The sequence below is a fragment of the Limulus polyphemus genome, unplaced genomic scaffold (assembly GCF_000517525.1).
Source record: "Limulus polyphemus unplaced genomic scaffold, Limulus_polyphemus-2.1.2 Scaffold2166, whole genome shotgun sequence".
NCBI lineage: Eukaryota > Metazoa > Arthropoda > Merostomata > Xiphosura > Limulidae > Limulus > Limulus polyphemus.
Window position 1 is genome coordinate 101453 of NW_013667776.1, and position 18361 is coordinate 119813.

At 34.2% G+C, this 18361-nt stretch overlaps 1 protein-coding gene across 1 annotated transcript in view; it reads right to left on the reverse strand.

Moving 5' to 3' along the window:
• Nucleotides 1-10621: 10621 nt before the first annotated feature.
• Nucleotides 10622-18361, reverse strand: part of LOC106466140 (chromatin complexes subunit BAP18-like) — an 18903-nt gene continuing 11163 nt past the window's right edge. Inside the window, exons 3-6 of the mRNA XM_022394104.1 lie at nucleotides 16693-16787; nucleotides 12533-12634; nucleotides 11716-11843; nucleotides 10622-10773 (exon numbers count right to left, since the gene is read on the reverse strand). Coding sequence (XP_022249812.1) covers nucleotides 10691-10773; nucleotides 11716-11843; nucleotides 12533-12634; nucleotides 16693-16730 — 351 coding nt within the window. The 5' untranslated portion in view covers nucleotides 16731-16787 and the 3' untranslated portion in view covers nucleotides 10622-10690. The remainder of the gene's footprint in view (nucleotides 10774-11715; nucleotides 11844-12532; nucleotides 12635-16692; nucleotides 16788-18361) is intronic.

The window sequence follows — 18361 nt, forward strand, 5'->3', positions numbered from 1 at the left end:
AAATTGGTCCACAGATAAAATTCGTACGTGCCTTATCACGATGTCATATTCTGTTCAATACTGTTCTACATACATTGATTACATGCTTTGGGGACTTAGCATGGCCTGGTGGATAGGGCGTTTGACTTGCAACATGAGGGTCGCGGGTTTGAATCCCTGCCACCAAACATGCCCTCTCAGTCACGGAGCTGTTATAATGTAACGGTCAATCCCACTATTCGGTAGTAAAAGAGTAGCCCAAGAGTTGGCGTTGGGTGATGATGTCTAGCCCCCTTCCCTCTAGTCTATCACTACTAAATCAGGAACGAGTAGCGCAGATAGCCTTCGTGTAGCTCATCGCGAAATTTAAAAGCAAACAAACAAAGACATGCTATTTGAAAAAAAACTGTGGCTCTCTCAGCATAATAATGAACAATACGTCATGTCCAGCAGTGATAGGAAACTAATAAAATCTAAGACCTATTTCTACTCCTGACTCAGTTTAATTGAACTTTCCTGGACGTTTTGAAATATCTTCTGAAAGAACAAATATCGAACCTAAGATATGCTTGGAACTGATTTACAAGAAGGGTGGTAGTCTTTGCCATCAACAGTTGGTGGTAGATGCTAGTAGCAAAGTCCTGGCTATGATTAACACCACATGCGGACCAAGTAGGTATTAAAACGAGAGTCCATCAGCATAATACAATGCTAACTTTCTCCAGGTCTCAATACTTTGATAATACATTTTGTGTGTATTTATGTATGTATATAATCATCCATATATTTGTTGTTTAAATTTCCATCATTACTGTACAAGAATCACTTTGCAGTTCAAATTTGAAAGCAAACGTAAAAGTGCACAATAATCTTTGTAAAGATGAATTTAGAATTTGTTCCAAAGAAATAATAAGCTAAATAAACGTTTTATATTTCCAACTGCATTTTCAACACTAACACAAAGTAGCTCAGACAGCAATATTACCAGTTGTTGTTGCTTTCTAGCTAGGAGTAGCTGTCAAGGTGTTGGAATTAATAATGCGGTTATCCTGCGACTTCATAAAAATAAATATTTGACGCTTTATTCGCGCTGGTCAAACATAAATAGCGAAGATTTACATATGAATAATACTGCCTGAAGAACTTTATATAATGTAACTAATTTGATTTTTTATGTTGATATAAATAGAAATATATATACATTTTTGCTAACCTGCACCTATAACAATTTTATTACATTCTTAATACACAGCTTGTGATGCGATTAACAAAAAATTACTGACAACTTAAATGGTAAGAATACAGCAGCTACATTGTGGGAATACCAATCAATAAAGTAAAAAGGTCATTTAATATTGATCATTATGCTGACCAAATTGAGCTAGAAAATAAAGTATAAAAATAGATGGGGAGATATTAACAGATCTAGGATTTGCAGATGATGTAGCTCGCATTACAAATTCAACAACAAAAAAAAGATGGAAGCCCTATCAAACAGTTTGATGCCGGTAGCATGATTAAAAATACATAAGGGAAAAACCAAATATATGACTAACTATCATGATACAGATACCATCAAAATTGAGAATGAAGAAATAAAAAAAGCGCCAGAGTACAAATATTTGGGACAAATCCTCAAAATTAAAAACACAACAAGGGAAGAGATCATGGTAAGAATAAAGGCAACATGGCGATGATTTAAAATGTATAAAGAAATTCTAGAGGATCAAGATATCCCCATTACTTTAAAGAAAAAGATCATGGATCAGTGTGTACTACCAACCTTAACATATGGCTGCCAAACATGGGCACCAACAAAAGATATAAGGGAAAAAAATAGAAACCACACAAAGAGCTATAGAAAGAAAAAATACTTCATATAACACTACAAGACAGATGGAGAAATGACAGAATAAGAAAAACAACAAATATAATAGATGCAGGAATGTTCATGCTAAGAAGTAAATGGAAATGGTCTGGGCATGTAGCAAGGTATTCCGATAACAGATTGACATTAAAAACAATGGAATGGCAACTCAGAATAGGTAAAAGATCTAAAAGAAGCCAAAAGAGGGATGATATAGTGGCGGAAGTAGAAATCAGATGGACACGGTATGGTAGGAATAGGAAATACTGGACTGGTCTGACGGAGTGCTACATCCAACGAGGGATGACTGCAGCTTAGATAGATAAGATTATGGTGGTTTAGTTACGAATCAATTTTGAATTAATTCGTTAAAAATACAAAAAAAAAGGTTATCACAGCTGAGCTGGTTTGGTTTGTTTCGGTTACGAACTTAAAAAAGATTTAGTTGTATTTTTTCTTCGACTTCATCAACAATTACTGTTTATATTATAATAAAATTTCAAACATATCAATATTTACCTTTAATTTCATGTTTATCGTAAAGAAATAATATCGAATTAATATTTTGTTTGAATAAGGTGGGTTTATATTTATTAACTGTAAGAATTCAGAATGATTGGTTTGAAAATGCCCGCTACAGAATCACGTTGTGGAAACTATGGTTTTACATTTTAAATGATAATAACTTTAAAATATTTTGCTCCTCCTTCTCTCCTCAAATCCAGAAGCGTTGTACATCGTTACAACAAACCAAAATATTTCCTTACAATAAACTTACAACTAATTCATACACCAGTTTAATGCCAGGATAGTTAAATATTATGACAGTTTGAATATGCCTTTAAGATATGACACCAAATTTCCCATCGCTATTGCTTTTTCAGTTTTGTTTTGTTGTTATAACCAACAAAGTTCGGGCCTGGTGGTTAAGGAGGTCAACTCGCAATCTGACGGTCGCGGGTTCGAATCCCCATCACCGAACATGCTCGCCTTTCAACCGTGGGGGCGTTATAATTGATGGTCATTTCGACTATTCGTAAAAGAGTAGCCCAAGAATTGGCGGTGGGTGGCGTTGACTAGTTGCCTTTCCTCTACTCTTATTACTGTAGAATGAGGAACGGCTAGAGCAGATAAGCCCTCATGCAGCTTTGCGCGAAATTCAAAACAAACTAACAAAGTTCATGAAACAATAACCGACGCTAGTATGGATGATTGACGATAGGATTTTAGTCTTTTGGGTTTATTTGTTTATTTTAGAGCAAAGCCACATTGTGTCCACTGTAGATGATTGAACCCCGGATTTTAGCGTTGTAAGTCTGTAAACGTACCGCTGTCCCTTCGGGTAACAGGACGTTTGGGTCTAAAAAGTAATCCAAACTCATAAAACTCAATTACAGCACTGATTAACTCTAAAATTCGAAGTTCGACTCCCCGTGGTGGACAGAGTGCACATAGCTTATTGTGTAGCTTTACGCTAAAACAAATTTAGGAGTATCTTGCGGTTAAAAACTACAAATGTCAACTCTACCTTTTAATTTGTATTTTGTTTTGATGAAATTATATTGAATGAGGTATTGAAAACTGAAATGATAACATAAAATATCCTCACTCTGTTGCGGAGTACAAAGGCCTCTCTCATGATTCACAGAGGCACCAAACTTCTTCATTATTCCCCCAATTACTTCTGTAGCAATCCCAGATGGGGGAGTCTATATTCGAAAAAAAAACATTTAAGTCACCTGTCCGTGGTACCTGAGAACATGTGCCAAATTTTGTCTTGCTGGCTTGTGAGAAGGGGTATAAACAAAGTTTCAAAAATGGCACCCCTGGAATTCTGAGAGAAACCAGGAATGCAAAATCCGATGCCATATTTTGGTTCAGCGACCCAAGTAAACTTACTCTTTCACATCCATCATGCCTGTATGGTTCTGATGGTGTTTTAGCCCCCCCCCCCTTGATAAACAAATTAAGTAAAGGTAGGGGCTATGCCTTATAGATAAGGATACCCAACGGGCCGCCAAGTAACATTTTCATAAATAAAGTTTTTAAATTCCAACAATACCTCTAACCTATGTATACCTGAATATCGTACGCGTATCATTTTATGATTATTAGTTTTGTAGTGGACATCGCATGTAAATTATTGACGCTGTACGATTTACATTGTAAGACAATATAAAATGTATTTCTTTAAACGACTTAAACCTCTATCTTTATTCTGAAGAGCCTGCGAGAGTTAAATACACTTGATATTTTAGTGTGAAAAATGTTTACTTTCGAATTCTTGCTCCCAGTGACATAGCAATAAGTCTGCGAACTTATAACATTAGATGCTGGGTTTTGATACCCGTGGTGGGCACAGCACAGATAGCTCATTGTGTAGCTTTGTGCTTAACTACTAACAAACAAAACAAACTTTCAAATTCTCGTACTGTAACCAAATCACAGGATGCCAGAGAACCGATGAGTGGTTAAAGCAGTTAGTTTGTTTTTTAGAAATAATATGTGACCTCGATAGAGAGAGAGAAAACTAGTTGAACACTTAACTGTTCATAAAAGACATTACAAGAAAACCTACGTTGTTTAGAAATTTGCATTCTTGGTCACCTTGTTCTGTATAACAAGTTATAAACTCAATAGTTTAAGCCACTTTAAAGCATATGCTCGGATTAAAATGTCCCTATCTATATAAATACTGTCTGTTGTATGTCCATGTAGCTATTTCGCAGGGTGTGTATGGATCTTCACCAAAATTGGTGTGGAGGTTCATTAGGTCCATGAGGGGTTATAAACAAATTTTCAGTTTTGCATTTTGCGTTTTGCAGTTTTTATAGGCGTTTTGTGTCTTTTACCACTACTGATGGATCTTCACCAAATTTGACATGAAGGTTTGTTGGGTCCATGCGGAGACAAATGCAGCTAGTTATACAGGGTGGGCCAAAAGTAGGGTTACAGTTAACACTTAAACATTTTTCCTTTATTAGAAATTTAGACATTTATTTACATACATTATATTTACATATTAGACATTTTACATTAAACATTTAATCTCTCAAGTGCTCAAAGTGTCCACCTTCAACCTTGCAACAATCTTCAACTCTGTCCAGAATTACTCTGACACATATACAGGGTGGGCCAAAAGTAGGGTTACAGTTACTCTATTATTTGTTTCTCCTTCACAATCACGTTTTAAATATACATGTAAATCATAGAAAATAATGCTGAAACCTTATTTTGTACTACTTACTCATGTTTTAAAAACGTTATACATTTTATAAATTTGTTTTTTATTTACAGGAACCCTGAACTATTGAACTGTCGTACTGGTGCTCTTTGAACACAAATTAGTTAGCATGAATCAGTTATATGACGAAAAATTAGGTGTCTATTTACTTGTGACCACTCAGTGTATATATATTACCATCACACATTGCCACATGCTAAAGCTTTCAGAAGCTACATCTCAGTAGCTCTGATCTTTTCAGGCATCATGAAGTAAATAATCGCTGGTAGGATTCAGATGAACTGAGAATTTTCGGTTAGAATTCTCGTCAGCTGGAATTGAAACTTGTGCTGTTACTATTGTTTATCAAGTTGCATCTAAGAAACACAACTCCTTCACTGCATGTAGAATCTTCATACTTGTCGACACATAGGGAGAGTCTAGCAAGGACCAGGTAGCATGCTCCATATAGTTCTAGCCAGCCAGCTAGAACAAGATAGTGATCTTCTCAAAATGTCAGATGATGTTTCAGATCAGAATATTTCAATCAGTTACTCAGAAAACAAGAACATTTTTTGTAGTCTGTATTACATGTACTGCTAGGTCATTTGACTGTAAGTGATAAGGTAAAGTGCATTTCTTCACCGCACCTAACATTTTACTCAGATCAGAGAACAATTGGCTGCTGAAATTAGTTCTCTGATTCATGGGGAACTATTCCAGTGCTCCAAGATATGGTATTGAGTGATCATTTAACACAGTATCTACAGAATGAGTTAATGTTTAGACCAATGGATAAGCCTTGGTTCACTTCATGAAGTAGTCAAAGGCAACAATTATATACAAATGACCTCTCTTCACTGAGAGAGTGGACCCGAAATACCCAGGGTTTATCCTCTGTAAGAGAGATTCGGCATTTATCTGTCAGAGTTCACTCAATCTCAGCCATTTCTTTCTCCGGGAGGCACACAGTATTCACACCAATGCCTAATATAATGATTCGAATAGAGCCAGAGGAACTACTGTCAAATGTTAGCACCAGTGTGAGCAATATCTAGGTGTCATCCAGACTTTGTTTTATGCAAAGTCTGAAAAATCTTTTGCTTTAGAGCTCTGGAGACCACTAGCTGTAGCACAGTCTGAGAACCACGACTCAATGATTTATAATAAAGATACAGCACACCTTCCTGCACTCACAACTAATTATACAAGTGCCACAGATTGCGTGCATTTGTGCTCAATTCCTTTACTTTGTTGGATGGTAAGGATCAACCATACTAGATCTGGGACCTTTGTTTGTAAGCTTTATTGATCAAACCCTTTAGTGCAAACTGTCTGTTATGTTCCCTTAAGTCTCTTGGCAGACCCAACTTGGCTCCATTAGTTTTCTATCATTTACTGTTGGTTCTACTGTACTGGAATTATTCAGTCTTTGGCTGAAACTGATAGTTTTGCCTACTTTGATACTCAGCAAATTATGGGCAGTTTAGGCAATAGTGACCCAACATACCAAAAGCAAAGCAGATGCTTTGCTCCTCCCATTCCGAACAACATCCAAGTGGATGCATTTTTGACATAGGCTGTGGCATGTAAACCAATAGAAGACTGTAGTGGTTCAACACTAGACCTGCCATCCAGATACTAGCAATGAGAACTGAATGAAAGAACAGGCCTAAATCTACTTTCAGTACTTGAGATGGTTTATATGAGTTTAAAATCCTGCCATTCGTTCTGTGTAATACATCCACTAATCTTGAGAGCCTGATAGAGCTTATACTGAAAGTGTTGCAGTGAGAGCGATGCCTGGTTGAGGTTGATGATGTCTTGATGTTTAGTAGAACAATAAAGTTTGCTGCTGAGAACATGAGCGTGGTATTTCAGTGGGTACGAAGAGCAGACCTTGAAACCAGGAAAAGTGTACACTCGTACATAAACAGGTAAACATTTTTGGTCATATTGTGGGTAGATGGAGTTTATGCTGACTCAACCCATGATCAAGTGAGGAGTGCACACTTTCTTTGGTTTTTGTCATTTTATCAGTGCTTTTGTAGCCTACTTTTCCAAGGTAAACACATCCGATTCATGTTTTAGATGTAATAGAAGATATAAGCACATTTTACAGTCTGTAAAGTGTGCCTTAATTGAATTTCAGGTGGCAAAATATCTATGAAGAGGTTGTAAAGTCTTACAAAACTGATGAGAATAATAGTAGTAGTGTTGTCGCAGTTGCAGGATGGAGTAGAACATGATCATGCATGTTATTCATATATTGATGGTCCTTGAATTCGGATACTGCATAACAAAAAAAAAATTGTTTGTAGTTTTGGGCTTCATTAACCAAATATGCATGGAACACTGTACTTAAGATGGAATAGACTATAATTTCGAATTTACTACATGTATCTATATGAAATATGGAAGGCTTTTAGTAAAAATTACACGTTTGTTGTTACAAATTAATTTTTTGCGTACAACAAACTTGTACATTTTACTAAAAGCTTGCCATATTTCATATAGATACATGTATTAATTTTGTAATAATAGTCTACATTCCTTTTCAAGTCAGAGTGCAATATGATGTTTAGGTGAAGAACAAAAATAATTTTGTCCATCATACAACTTGCAGATGTAAGTTATATGCATTTATATAACTTTTGAAATGCTTATCTATAGTTTGTTCAGTATCTCTCTATATTGTATCTGGTATTTACTCTCCTTTGTCATGAACTGTCATTAAATCAGCAATGTAGGGTAAAATTAAAAGCTGGAAACTCTGACATCAAATACATGATATCATGTTGAATGGTACCTGTAAAAGGTCCTGACATGTGTACGTTGACAATCAACCATGCACATAGGGTTAAACATTACTGCTATTACCTGTATGGTAGTAAGTTGACCATTCATGTGGACCATATGTCACTGGAAGGATTGACTGCACATTGAATCACAACCCCCTCTGAGTTTGAGCCATGTCAAGGGTTAACCAGTTACTCTCGCATCCTGGTGCTGCAATCAATGCACAGATTTTCAATAAATGGGTAAGGCCTTCTAATGTGTCCAGACATTCAACTGCCATTGAGAGTGGAAAAGGGCATCTATGTAGGTCATCACTTTAAGCCACTATATTACCATGATGTACCCTCCTTCTTCCTGACACAAATTACTGAAGTGGACCCCACTCTGTGAAGACTGCATGGTTCTGTTCTTTTACATTTTGCAATATCTCAAAAATTGGCTACATTTCTAATTCTAAAAAGAAGCTTGCACAGTGGTTGTTTAGTAAAATGTGAATAACCTATATCAATGTGATTACAAGGTACATTTGTTCAATCCACTCGACCCCACAAATACATCTTCATATTCAGGCAATAAATCACTAAGCTTCTGCCCTTGATTATCCCCTAAGTTATTTTGTGTATATATCACAGTCTCTCAGGTTAAAACAAAATTTATTTAGTATAATATACAGAATCCAGAATATTTGTTTTGTAAAAGTATTAACAATTTGTGCATTTGTCTTTTAATAGTTTAATCTCTATCTTCAACTTGGTGTTGTCAAATTTTAAGTACATATCCTGGCTATTCCTCCTATTATTTGTGGTTACTAACTGAAGGGTAATTCAGTATACCTAAGAACAGGGCTGCTGAGAGCTTCCACCAGTCTTGAAGAATTATATAACTAATGCTTATACTTTGGAAGTCAGTTTTGAATTTTCTAGCAAAACAAAATCTAAAATTTGACAGTAGGATTTATTGTGTTAGTTTTGAAACTGAGTTCTTGTATACCTTCTATTCTTTGTCAGAAATAATACAAATAAGTATGGACTTAATTTCTAATGACAGTTCTAAAGACTTATGCATTTCAAAGTGTTAGAAGTTAATGAATTTTGCAATTAAGGATTTACACTTTTTGTTCAGTGGTAATATTTATGATGAGATACAGCTATGGGTTCCAGACTGTTTCCTTCTCTAGCTAATATTTATTCTTCATTTCCATGAAAAGCAGTGATTAGAAAGCTATCCACACTGTTTTTTAAAACATTATATTATCAAAAATATGTGGATGATACTTTTCACTATCTTCAGGAGTCCAGTTCATGTTCCTCCAACAAAGCCTTCACATAAGAGAGAGAGCTTACCCATTCTTCATCGAGGCTGAAAATAAACCCAGTTAATTCAACTTATAAATTTTTGCTAGTTTTCATCTTTTAAAAACTTTAATTTATTACTTCCCAACATTTTATATTTGACAGACGGGACTAATTTTGCTATATCACAGTTACCACCTAACAGTAAAAAAAGTCTAGCTGCAAAACTACGACTTTATTACCATACCATAACTTTTTGTTTATTAAGTATAAAAATGTAAAACATAAAATAATTATATATAACTGTTAATTGTAAGGAATTTTCATATGTACAGCTGTTTTAAATCAAATTGCTTGTACACTCAAATTTGTAAGTTTTTAGATTTTTTTTGTATATGTTATTTTTAAGTGCAAAGCTGCAGAATGGATTGCCAGTGCTGTGCCCACCATAAAGGATTAAACCCTAATTTTAATGTTATAAGACCTCAAGCTTACCACTGAGCCACCATAGAAAAAAAAGGGGGAAAGAGTTTTTAGAAGAAAAAAATGCATCTACATGTTTTTGTTTTCTTTTTCTCATGTACACATTTATACTAAATTCAAAGACAACTGAAACTATGAAGTTTAAGTACAAATATATAAAGCACTAAGTAAGGTTGTGTTCAATTCTAGTAACAGTTCTTGTATTGAAAAGGAAAAAAGGGATATAAGCAGATAATAATCAATTTTTTTGACATTTGAATTTGTAGAGTACTGCGAGTTGTAATGCTATTTACTCTAAACAGTTTAGCAATTTACTTGAAAATGATCTGCTCCATACAACACTAGACGCAATATTATGTATGTAATGAATGGTTTTATGTAAAATGCTAATGAATACTTTGCATATTTATACAATATTTTTTAAAAGAATTTGTTCATAAGGATTAGCAGTTCTCTCACTCTTTAACAGACCATATTAATCAGGTAAAATAAATTGGGAATATTAACTTTGAAGAGCTTTCATTCAAGGGATAAGACAATTCTGAATTTTGTTACTTAAGATGCTGCAGTTTTCACATTTTGAAATGACAGATAGTATCTATTAAGTACATAATACAATCAAGTTTAAAACAGATTTTTTTTTCCTTAAGTATTTAAGTTTATTTACCCATGAATGGATACCAATTAATCAAGAAAGCAGAAAATTATGAAACAATTTTTTTCTTTAAAAGTAAAAGTACTCTTAAATAATGGCATATAAACAATACATTTACAGACACAAAACAGTCAATGTTTTCTTATAGTTTCCAATTGGAAGATGATCCACTTGGGCACCAAGGGCTATATGATGTTCTCTTTTAATCATTAGATGAGGATTGTTTGACCTGAATATTGACATATTCTTTCTCCTATGTTAATTCTAAACATTTTTTATTTTTCAAAATTGCTTTACTATGCTTTAATAATCAAACAAAAAAATTCAAGCATTGACAGATATGATTTATTTCCATAAAAAAAGGTGACTATTTACAAACAAACAAAACTTTTTTAAGAAATGTCATAACCCAGGCCACCCAGTTCTTCAACATCAACCTCTGCTTCAGCTGCATTCAACATGTTCAATGTCATGTCTAAAAAAAGAACCATATAACATTACAAGTTTATCACAAATCTTAACACAGTAAGATAAGCATTCCCTAAACTTAATGATTTTAAGGTTGCAAATAAAATTAAATTTGAAGTTATCTCAGTAGAAGCCTTCTTCAATTTTAATTACCACTACAGGTATCAGTAAGACAATATTTACCACTCTGAGAACTTGGTAAAGTGTAATTTGTCCCGTATTATGGTATATATTGTATTTTTCATTATAGTCACAAAGTAAAATTAAAACTGACTGCAAAATTCTAATTTCATACAAAGGGAAAAAATTATAAATAACTTCATAACAAATCAGAGTTCATTAAAATTAATAACAGTAAACTGGAGGATGTACTATCATGCTTTATCAATGATCAATGTAGTAATTATTAAATCATTAACACATCACTTTATAGGCCTACTTAATAAAGGCTTAACTAATGTTAGGGCTAAGACAAGTGGATTTATAGATTTCAGTGTCTTCTATTAGAATGTTTTTGTATTACTCTAGAAATCCTGTATTTAAAGAAGTTCTGTTGCAATAATTTGGCCACAAATGTTTTGCGGGTCTCTGCTAGTGACATAATAAAGAAAAGAAACCACTATAATAATCAATGACAGCATCTAGAAAGATGAAAAAAAAAACATATGGAAAGAATCTTCAATAAAACTCAAGAGAAGCCAACCTCATTCTTAATATTACTACTTCCAAAAAAATTCTTACATATATACATATACATATTTTCAACTGAAGAATAGTGAGGCATATCTCCCAAAATCAGTCTGATTGGTTCACTATACTGTTAAAAAACAAAAACAAAGTTCACAAAGAATAACTATCAGATAAATTATTCTTATAAACATAAACAACAATACAGTTATCATAAAATATAATAGCAACATTTCATAACTTAAGATGGTTGTGTGATTACCATTAGTAGCTGTAGAGGTTTGCTGAGACTCTTTCTTGCATTGGGGCAGTTTCAATTCAACTTTTTTCACTGTACAAGGAAGTCCTCCCTCATCTCCTTTCTTCTTTATGCTATTTTTAATCTGTGCCCTTCAAAACAAGTGATAATACAATGAAAAAATTTAAAAAGCCATGTATAAATACACTCCACTAGAATAATAATAATGAATAATCCTGAATTACTTTGTCACATAAGTGATATGTTTACAACAGAGGTGAATACAGTGAAAGTTAAATAATGTAGAGAGAGTAATGCAAGTGTATTTTCAATAGTTATGGCAATGAAATGTTTGAATTGATTTCTTTAAACAATTTCAGAATTTTTCTCTTGCTTTTATTACTGAGAGTTAAGATTTCACTAAATATATAGTTTAAAACACGTAACACAACTTGTACATACAAATAATGCACCTAATTTTGAATTACACAAAAACAACTTTCCAAATGAAAATTTTGATAGTTGAAGTGTCTTGTACAAGTGAAAAACATATTTTAAAATTAAGGAGATTGAAAAGATTCAAGAGTGAAGAAATGAAATGCTGAGAATAATGTTCCCATTCTTTCAGACTATCTGAAATCCCACAGTATTACTCTATGACAAACTTGTATGTAAGTATCAATACAGTCATGCTAATGAAATTAAAGAATGGTAGACTTAAGTTGAGCATCTAATTTTTTCAACTTTTAACTGCTTTTCCATTTTTTAAATATCGTTACTGCTACAGAAAAAATATTCTTATTACAGTGCAAGCTTCCCCAAAAAATTTAAAACTACTTACACTGTCCTGTTCTTTATTAAATAACTAATCTTATTAAGATCATCCCCGAACTTCTGTATTGCAGTTCTCAGCATTTCAATTTCTTCATCTGTCCATTTGCCTCTAAGAAAGCATAAACATTTTGGTAATGATATTTAACAAACATAGCTAAATCATCATATAAAACATTTACATATACACGCATGTAGGATATTACACCACATACTAAATAAATCTCTTAGGGCAATATGAATTTTCACCTATGTTTATTCCTAAATCACTGGTAAATGTTAAAATGACAAAAATAAGAATGTAGATCACAGATAATTGAACTCTATTTTCTCAGTTACACCAACTTTAGTTGTCTGTATACATTCATCAGTTATACAGAAACCATCCGGGACAGGTTTTACCATTATACTTTCACCACTGAACAAGTAGTTTTTTTTATTTTTCTCATTGTTTGTTGTGTTCCTAGAAAACATTCCAAATAGATTTCTAGGGAGGATTCAAGTTCCTAAAAATTCTGAACCGTAAGAACTACAAACATTTTAGAATGTTTTGCACTAAACATCAACCAAAACTATATACACAAATGTACAAATCCCATTAACTCACACACCTTCAGTCATGCACACAGTAACAAATGTCTAAATTAATACACTGATATTATTGCTTCTATCCGCAGCAGGAATCCAGTAGTTTAACTGGCAGACCTAGAAACAATATATAATAAAAATTAAAAAAAGATTTAAGCTGTTTTATGTATAAACTTTGTGTATATTACATAAATACACATAATACAAAACAATGCTTAACCAAATTGCTGCACAAGAAAACAAAATCACCAGGGCACAGGTTATAATGTGGAACATAAGACGTGTCCTGGTATTTGGGGGTGACTGCAGAAGGAGGACCCTTATTGCAGTGTGTATAGAGTGTCTATCAATCCTAACCTCCATTCACAAAGCCTCCCATATAGAGAAATAATAATAAGAAAGTGGAAAAATAAAAATCAAGAAAGATAAGAGAGCAAGATGTGGATGCTCAAACCCACAACGTCCCACATCTATATCACCTTTCACTGCCTCCAGACAGCTGTGGGAAGGTAACTGCTCTCAGGACCAAGATCAAGAACTTTGGGGTGAAGCACTTCCCTCAAGGATATTCAGGAATTGAGATCCCTCTTCATCCACCTTAGAGATTTACTTAAGGGGAGAAAGGTAGGAATTGTAGATGCCATGACGGGTGAGGATACGGTAGGCAACTGGTAGTAGAGTTTACACTGATGGGTAGAGAGAAGGCGGGAGAGCATGGATAAGGCCAGAGAGAAGCCAGAAAGCAGAGTGCAAAAGCTGAAGAATGGGAGAGAACTGAGGTTTGTAGATGGTTATTAGAATAGGTTTTTTCACACTCATACTCATGAATGGCTTTTGCTGTTGGCTTCTTGGCAGATTGGGATTATTTGACTTGATTACAGTGGATCTTCATCCATGATGCAAAACATGATGTTTTTAGTGCCACTTCAGATTATCTATCTTCCCACATTTTAAATGTCACTGCACTTAGTTTGCTATTATCACATTTCACATAACACAGGGTTTGTTTGTTGTAGTTACTGGTTTTGGTGGCACAGATCATATGGAGAAGCATTCTTTGCCACCCAAGAAGAGTATTGTTTAGTAGATGGAAAGATGAGGCTAATACATTTCTATGTTTTGCTTTTCTAAAATAATTCTTGCTGAGTAGCACAAGAATCCGTCTTTGATGTAGGGTAGTTTAATTCTCTTATGTGGGTGTAACTGGGTGGTTTGGTTATTACTCTGGCTGCTTTATTTTGTTTTGTATTCTTTGCAGTTTGAGGTAATTGCTATCTAACATTTTTAGTATTGCAGGGAATCCATATTCTAAGATTGGATGTACCAGTGTTTTGTATATTGACAGTTTTATGTGTTTTTTTGTTTTGCTTTCAGTGCTTGATATGGCTTTTTTTTATGTTTATGATGTGGTATTTCCAGGTATTGTATGTAATTCCTAGAATTTTAGCCAATGTTAACATTTTCCAATGCTGAAAATGTATTTCCGATAGATACATCCACTCACATATAATTTTCCTGATTCACTGCTGCCCTCTATGTGTGAAAGTTTTCGCTCACCACTAGCCTTGAGGCTAAATTTGCATGTCTCCAAGTGATACTGTTGCACTGTTGCATGCAAGTGAGCATGTGACAACCCTACACCAATAGGAGTGCAACACATGCTCCTAGCACAGCTGACTTCCTCTATACTGTTTGCTCAATCATCACTGAGCTTAGACAAGAAAAGATGCACTGGAAGTGGGAAGGAAGGGTGGGAATTGAATGAGGGTGAGTATCTATCAAAAATAACTTTTCAGTATTGGAAAATGTTAACTTCTGATATGATACATTGATAGAATGGGGGGAAAGCCAGCCCTAGTGGTGAACTGTAATACATGGACAGAATGCCACTACTATATTCTCCACTGTTTGGAGTTGGTCATACTCAGGAGGCAGCTTCCATGGTCCACCACTCCAGTGGCAAGGAACTGGTAGGTGACAAGGACTCTCACACTCCAATAGAAGAAAAAGAGGAGTGAAAGCACATTGGAGAGCCTGGAAGAATACATCAATGTAAGACAGTGCAACAAGTGACTACAAAAACTCTATCTTTAAAAGCTGGCCAGCACTAGATTTTAAACTAGGCATAAAGGATTGGCAGGTATCATGATAGTCCATGAGTGGGTAAGGTCTTGATTGGGCCTTAGGAGAAACAGCACTGTAAGGATACCTCAAACAGTCTTGTAAAACACCCCATCTCATGAATGAGTGCTATATCACGCTGTGGTGGCCCTACAATGTGTAGACTTTGGTTAAATATATCCCTGGCAGCCAACACTTGCCATCGAGTGTGATCCAGTAAGACATGAGATGGCCCTGTAAAATTAAGAAAAAGAACTTAACCAGTCAGAGACAGTAAGAGCTGTGGAGAAAAGCAACTGGAGATAATCCACAGCCCAACAAAAAAATCAAAAAACAGCCAAATGATGGAGACAGTGTATAACAAAAGGTGTGAGAGGTTCTCCACATGCCAGCCCAAATAATCCCTTACAATGGACAAATGAAGTAAGCAGTCAAAGAGTGCATAAAGTGACAAGTATGAAGAGAGGACACCTGGAATCTCCGATGTGAATCCATGTCCAACGGAGAATAAGCTAACAGATTAGCTGATGAATCCATCGAGAGAAGGTAATGGGAGAAAGAGCATGAGTGAAAGAAGTAATCAAAGGAAGGAAAAGACTAAGAACAATGAAAAGGAGAAGTGCAGGCTTAATAACAATGGAACACATGGGCATGATGGAGAAGGTAAACAGGATCTGAGCAAGCAGACAGATGAGAAATAAAAGGAAGAGAGACGTGTGAATGTGCAGTCCCCCTCACATGCCATAGAAGGCTGAGGGAAAAAAGAGCAATCAGGATGGAGAATGGTATATGAACAATGAAAAGGAATGCATGAAGAATTTATGGCATACATATCAGAAAGTCAAAGAATAAAAGTGAAAGGATGAGGAAACAGACTTTAAGGGAGAGATGACAGAAGGAACCATTATAGAAATAAAAGCTCAAATTAGTAAGCTAATATTAGCAGCACAGCAGACAAATACTAGAATAAAATCCCTTCCAACTTGTTTAAACTAATATGACTCTTATCCTCCACCCATATTATAATTTTTAGATACTCTTCTGCCTTTGAAATGAGCTTCTATACTGATGTATATATCAAATACTATTTCAGTTTGTTGCAACCATGAATACTTTATCAGTTCAAGCATGGAGTATTTACATGTTGCACTGTAAAACCCTAATGACTAAATATCAAAAATCTTAAAGTACTCGAACAAATATGTATATATATGAATTTAGTATACACCATTCCTGACAAAAGGGAACTACCAATGGTATTTTATTGATGTATATGTGACATTTTTACTAAAAAAGCTTATGGATATAAATACTTTTGTCCCAAAATAAACAATTTTCTAAATCTGAGAATGGCAAGTATAATTTTAAGAAGGACAATTGGATTTTTCTACCTTTTTTGTCCCTTAGACAAAAAGCTTTTTTCAAAATTGCTCAGTACTGATATATCAACAGTATCCTTACCCTGATGAAGATCCATCCCCAACAGGATGGAGCTGCATAGTCAATTCTCCCAGTTTAGTGAAAGCTGCTCCAGCAGCTGTGAAGATTTCTCCAACCTATTTTGAAACCAGTTTTATATTATTATTATTGTACTATAATTTATCACAACATTAATTCTCCTTAGAGGCTTGCTGAAAAAAACCCTTAAGTGAAGTTTATACAGAAAAAGACCTGATTATAACTAACAAATTCTCTAAAGCATTTTAGAAAATGTAAGCTAGCTTGTAATAAGGCACACAGAATTCTAGGTTGTATACATATCAAGTACAAGTCAAAGGATGTCATCAGTCCACTCTACAACTGTTTAAACCTTATTTGGAATATTAGGGACAATTTCAGTTGTTTAGTTTTAATCACCTTATCGAAGAAAGATGTTGAATTGTTGGAGAGGGTTCAGAGATGAACTACAAGGTTGATCCATATTTAAAGGGATAAGTTGAAATCCCATTTGTGCTGTAAAGGAGAAATGCATTAGGGATCTAAAAATTATGTACCAGGAATACCTAGGTAACCAAAAACTCTGATGATTCTACTGGGTGGAGTGTAACAACTCCTGCAGTTACGTCCAGATGAAACATGAATGCAAAAAAAAAAGTGCATCTTCAAAATGCACAATGTGCATCAAAACAATTTCTGTATAAAAGCAGATGGCATTTCCATGAAAAAAATTTTTAAGCAGTAAGACCATAAAACACCAGTTTACCTTTATCTATATGGCAAGGTCTAAGTGCACATTATGACTTTTTACAAAGTTACATTAAAAATTTAATTTAAACGTTATTATTATTAATGTATGTCAATAAAATTGGCATCAAAATGTAGTTCACAATTCAAATTTTTATATTATCTAATTTTGATTTCTTAATTTCAAAAGGAATTATTCAAAAAAATTCTAAATATTCACTTGTTTCTTATAACATGTCTGCACTCTGAATCCCCCTTTAGATTTTACAACTTCAATAATACAGCTTCTATTATGTCTAACCAACTAGAAGCACAAAATACATAATTAAAAGCAAAAATTTTAAATCTGAGCTTCCTATTTTCATGACTAGAGATATCAATAAATCTGTCAACTTGTCAAATACAACAGAGTAGCCCCCTCCCATCCTTCTATGATTTCAAGGCAATATATATAATAAAGTGTACACAAATGAAGGACATGTTCATAACAAATGGAAAGAGCAGATTCTCCTCTACTTAGGCCTTACAATCCTTTGTTAATTTTTGGCAGTAAAAGAAAATAGTTGAGAAGAGTGCAATTCAACCTACTTATAGCTCAGATAGAAAGCCAGGTAAATCATAGTAGTTTTGGATATTCTGTTCTACTGACTGATATATTTTTGGGTTCTAAGATGCATATTTGAAAGGTTTTTTTTTTGGTTGTGACAACAAACTCAAAAGAGAAAAATGAGAGCCTAGCAGAGTTATGCCTGCAAGTCCAAAGTTTGAATAGTTCACACGTGAAGAACATGCAGTGTATGACAAACTGCTGTGTTCCTACCAATTTATTACTCATCTCAGATAGATAAAATGCTTCTGTGGTACAAACCATACTAAAAACCATAAAATAAACAAAAATAAAAAATAGATGTGATTTTTACTGTTGTTAAAAAAAAGTAAAAATGGT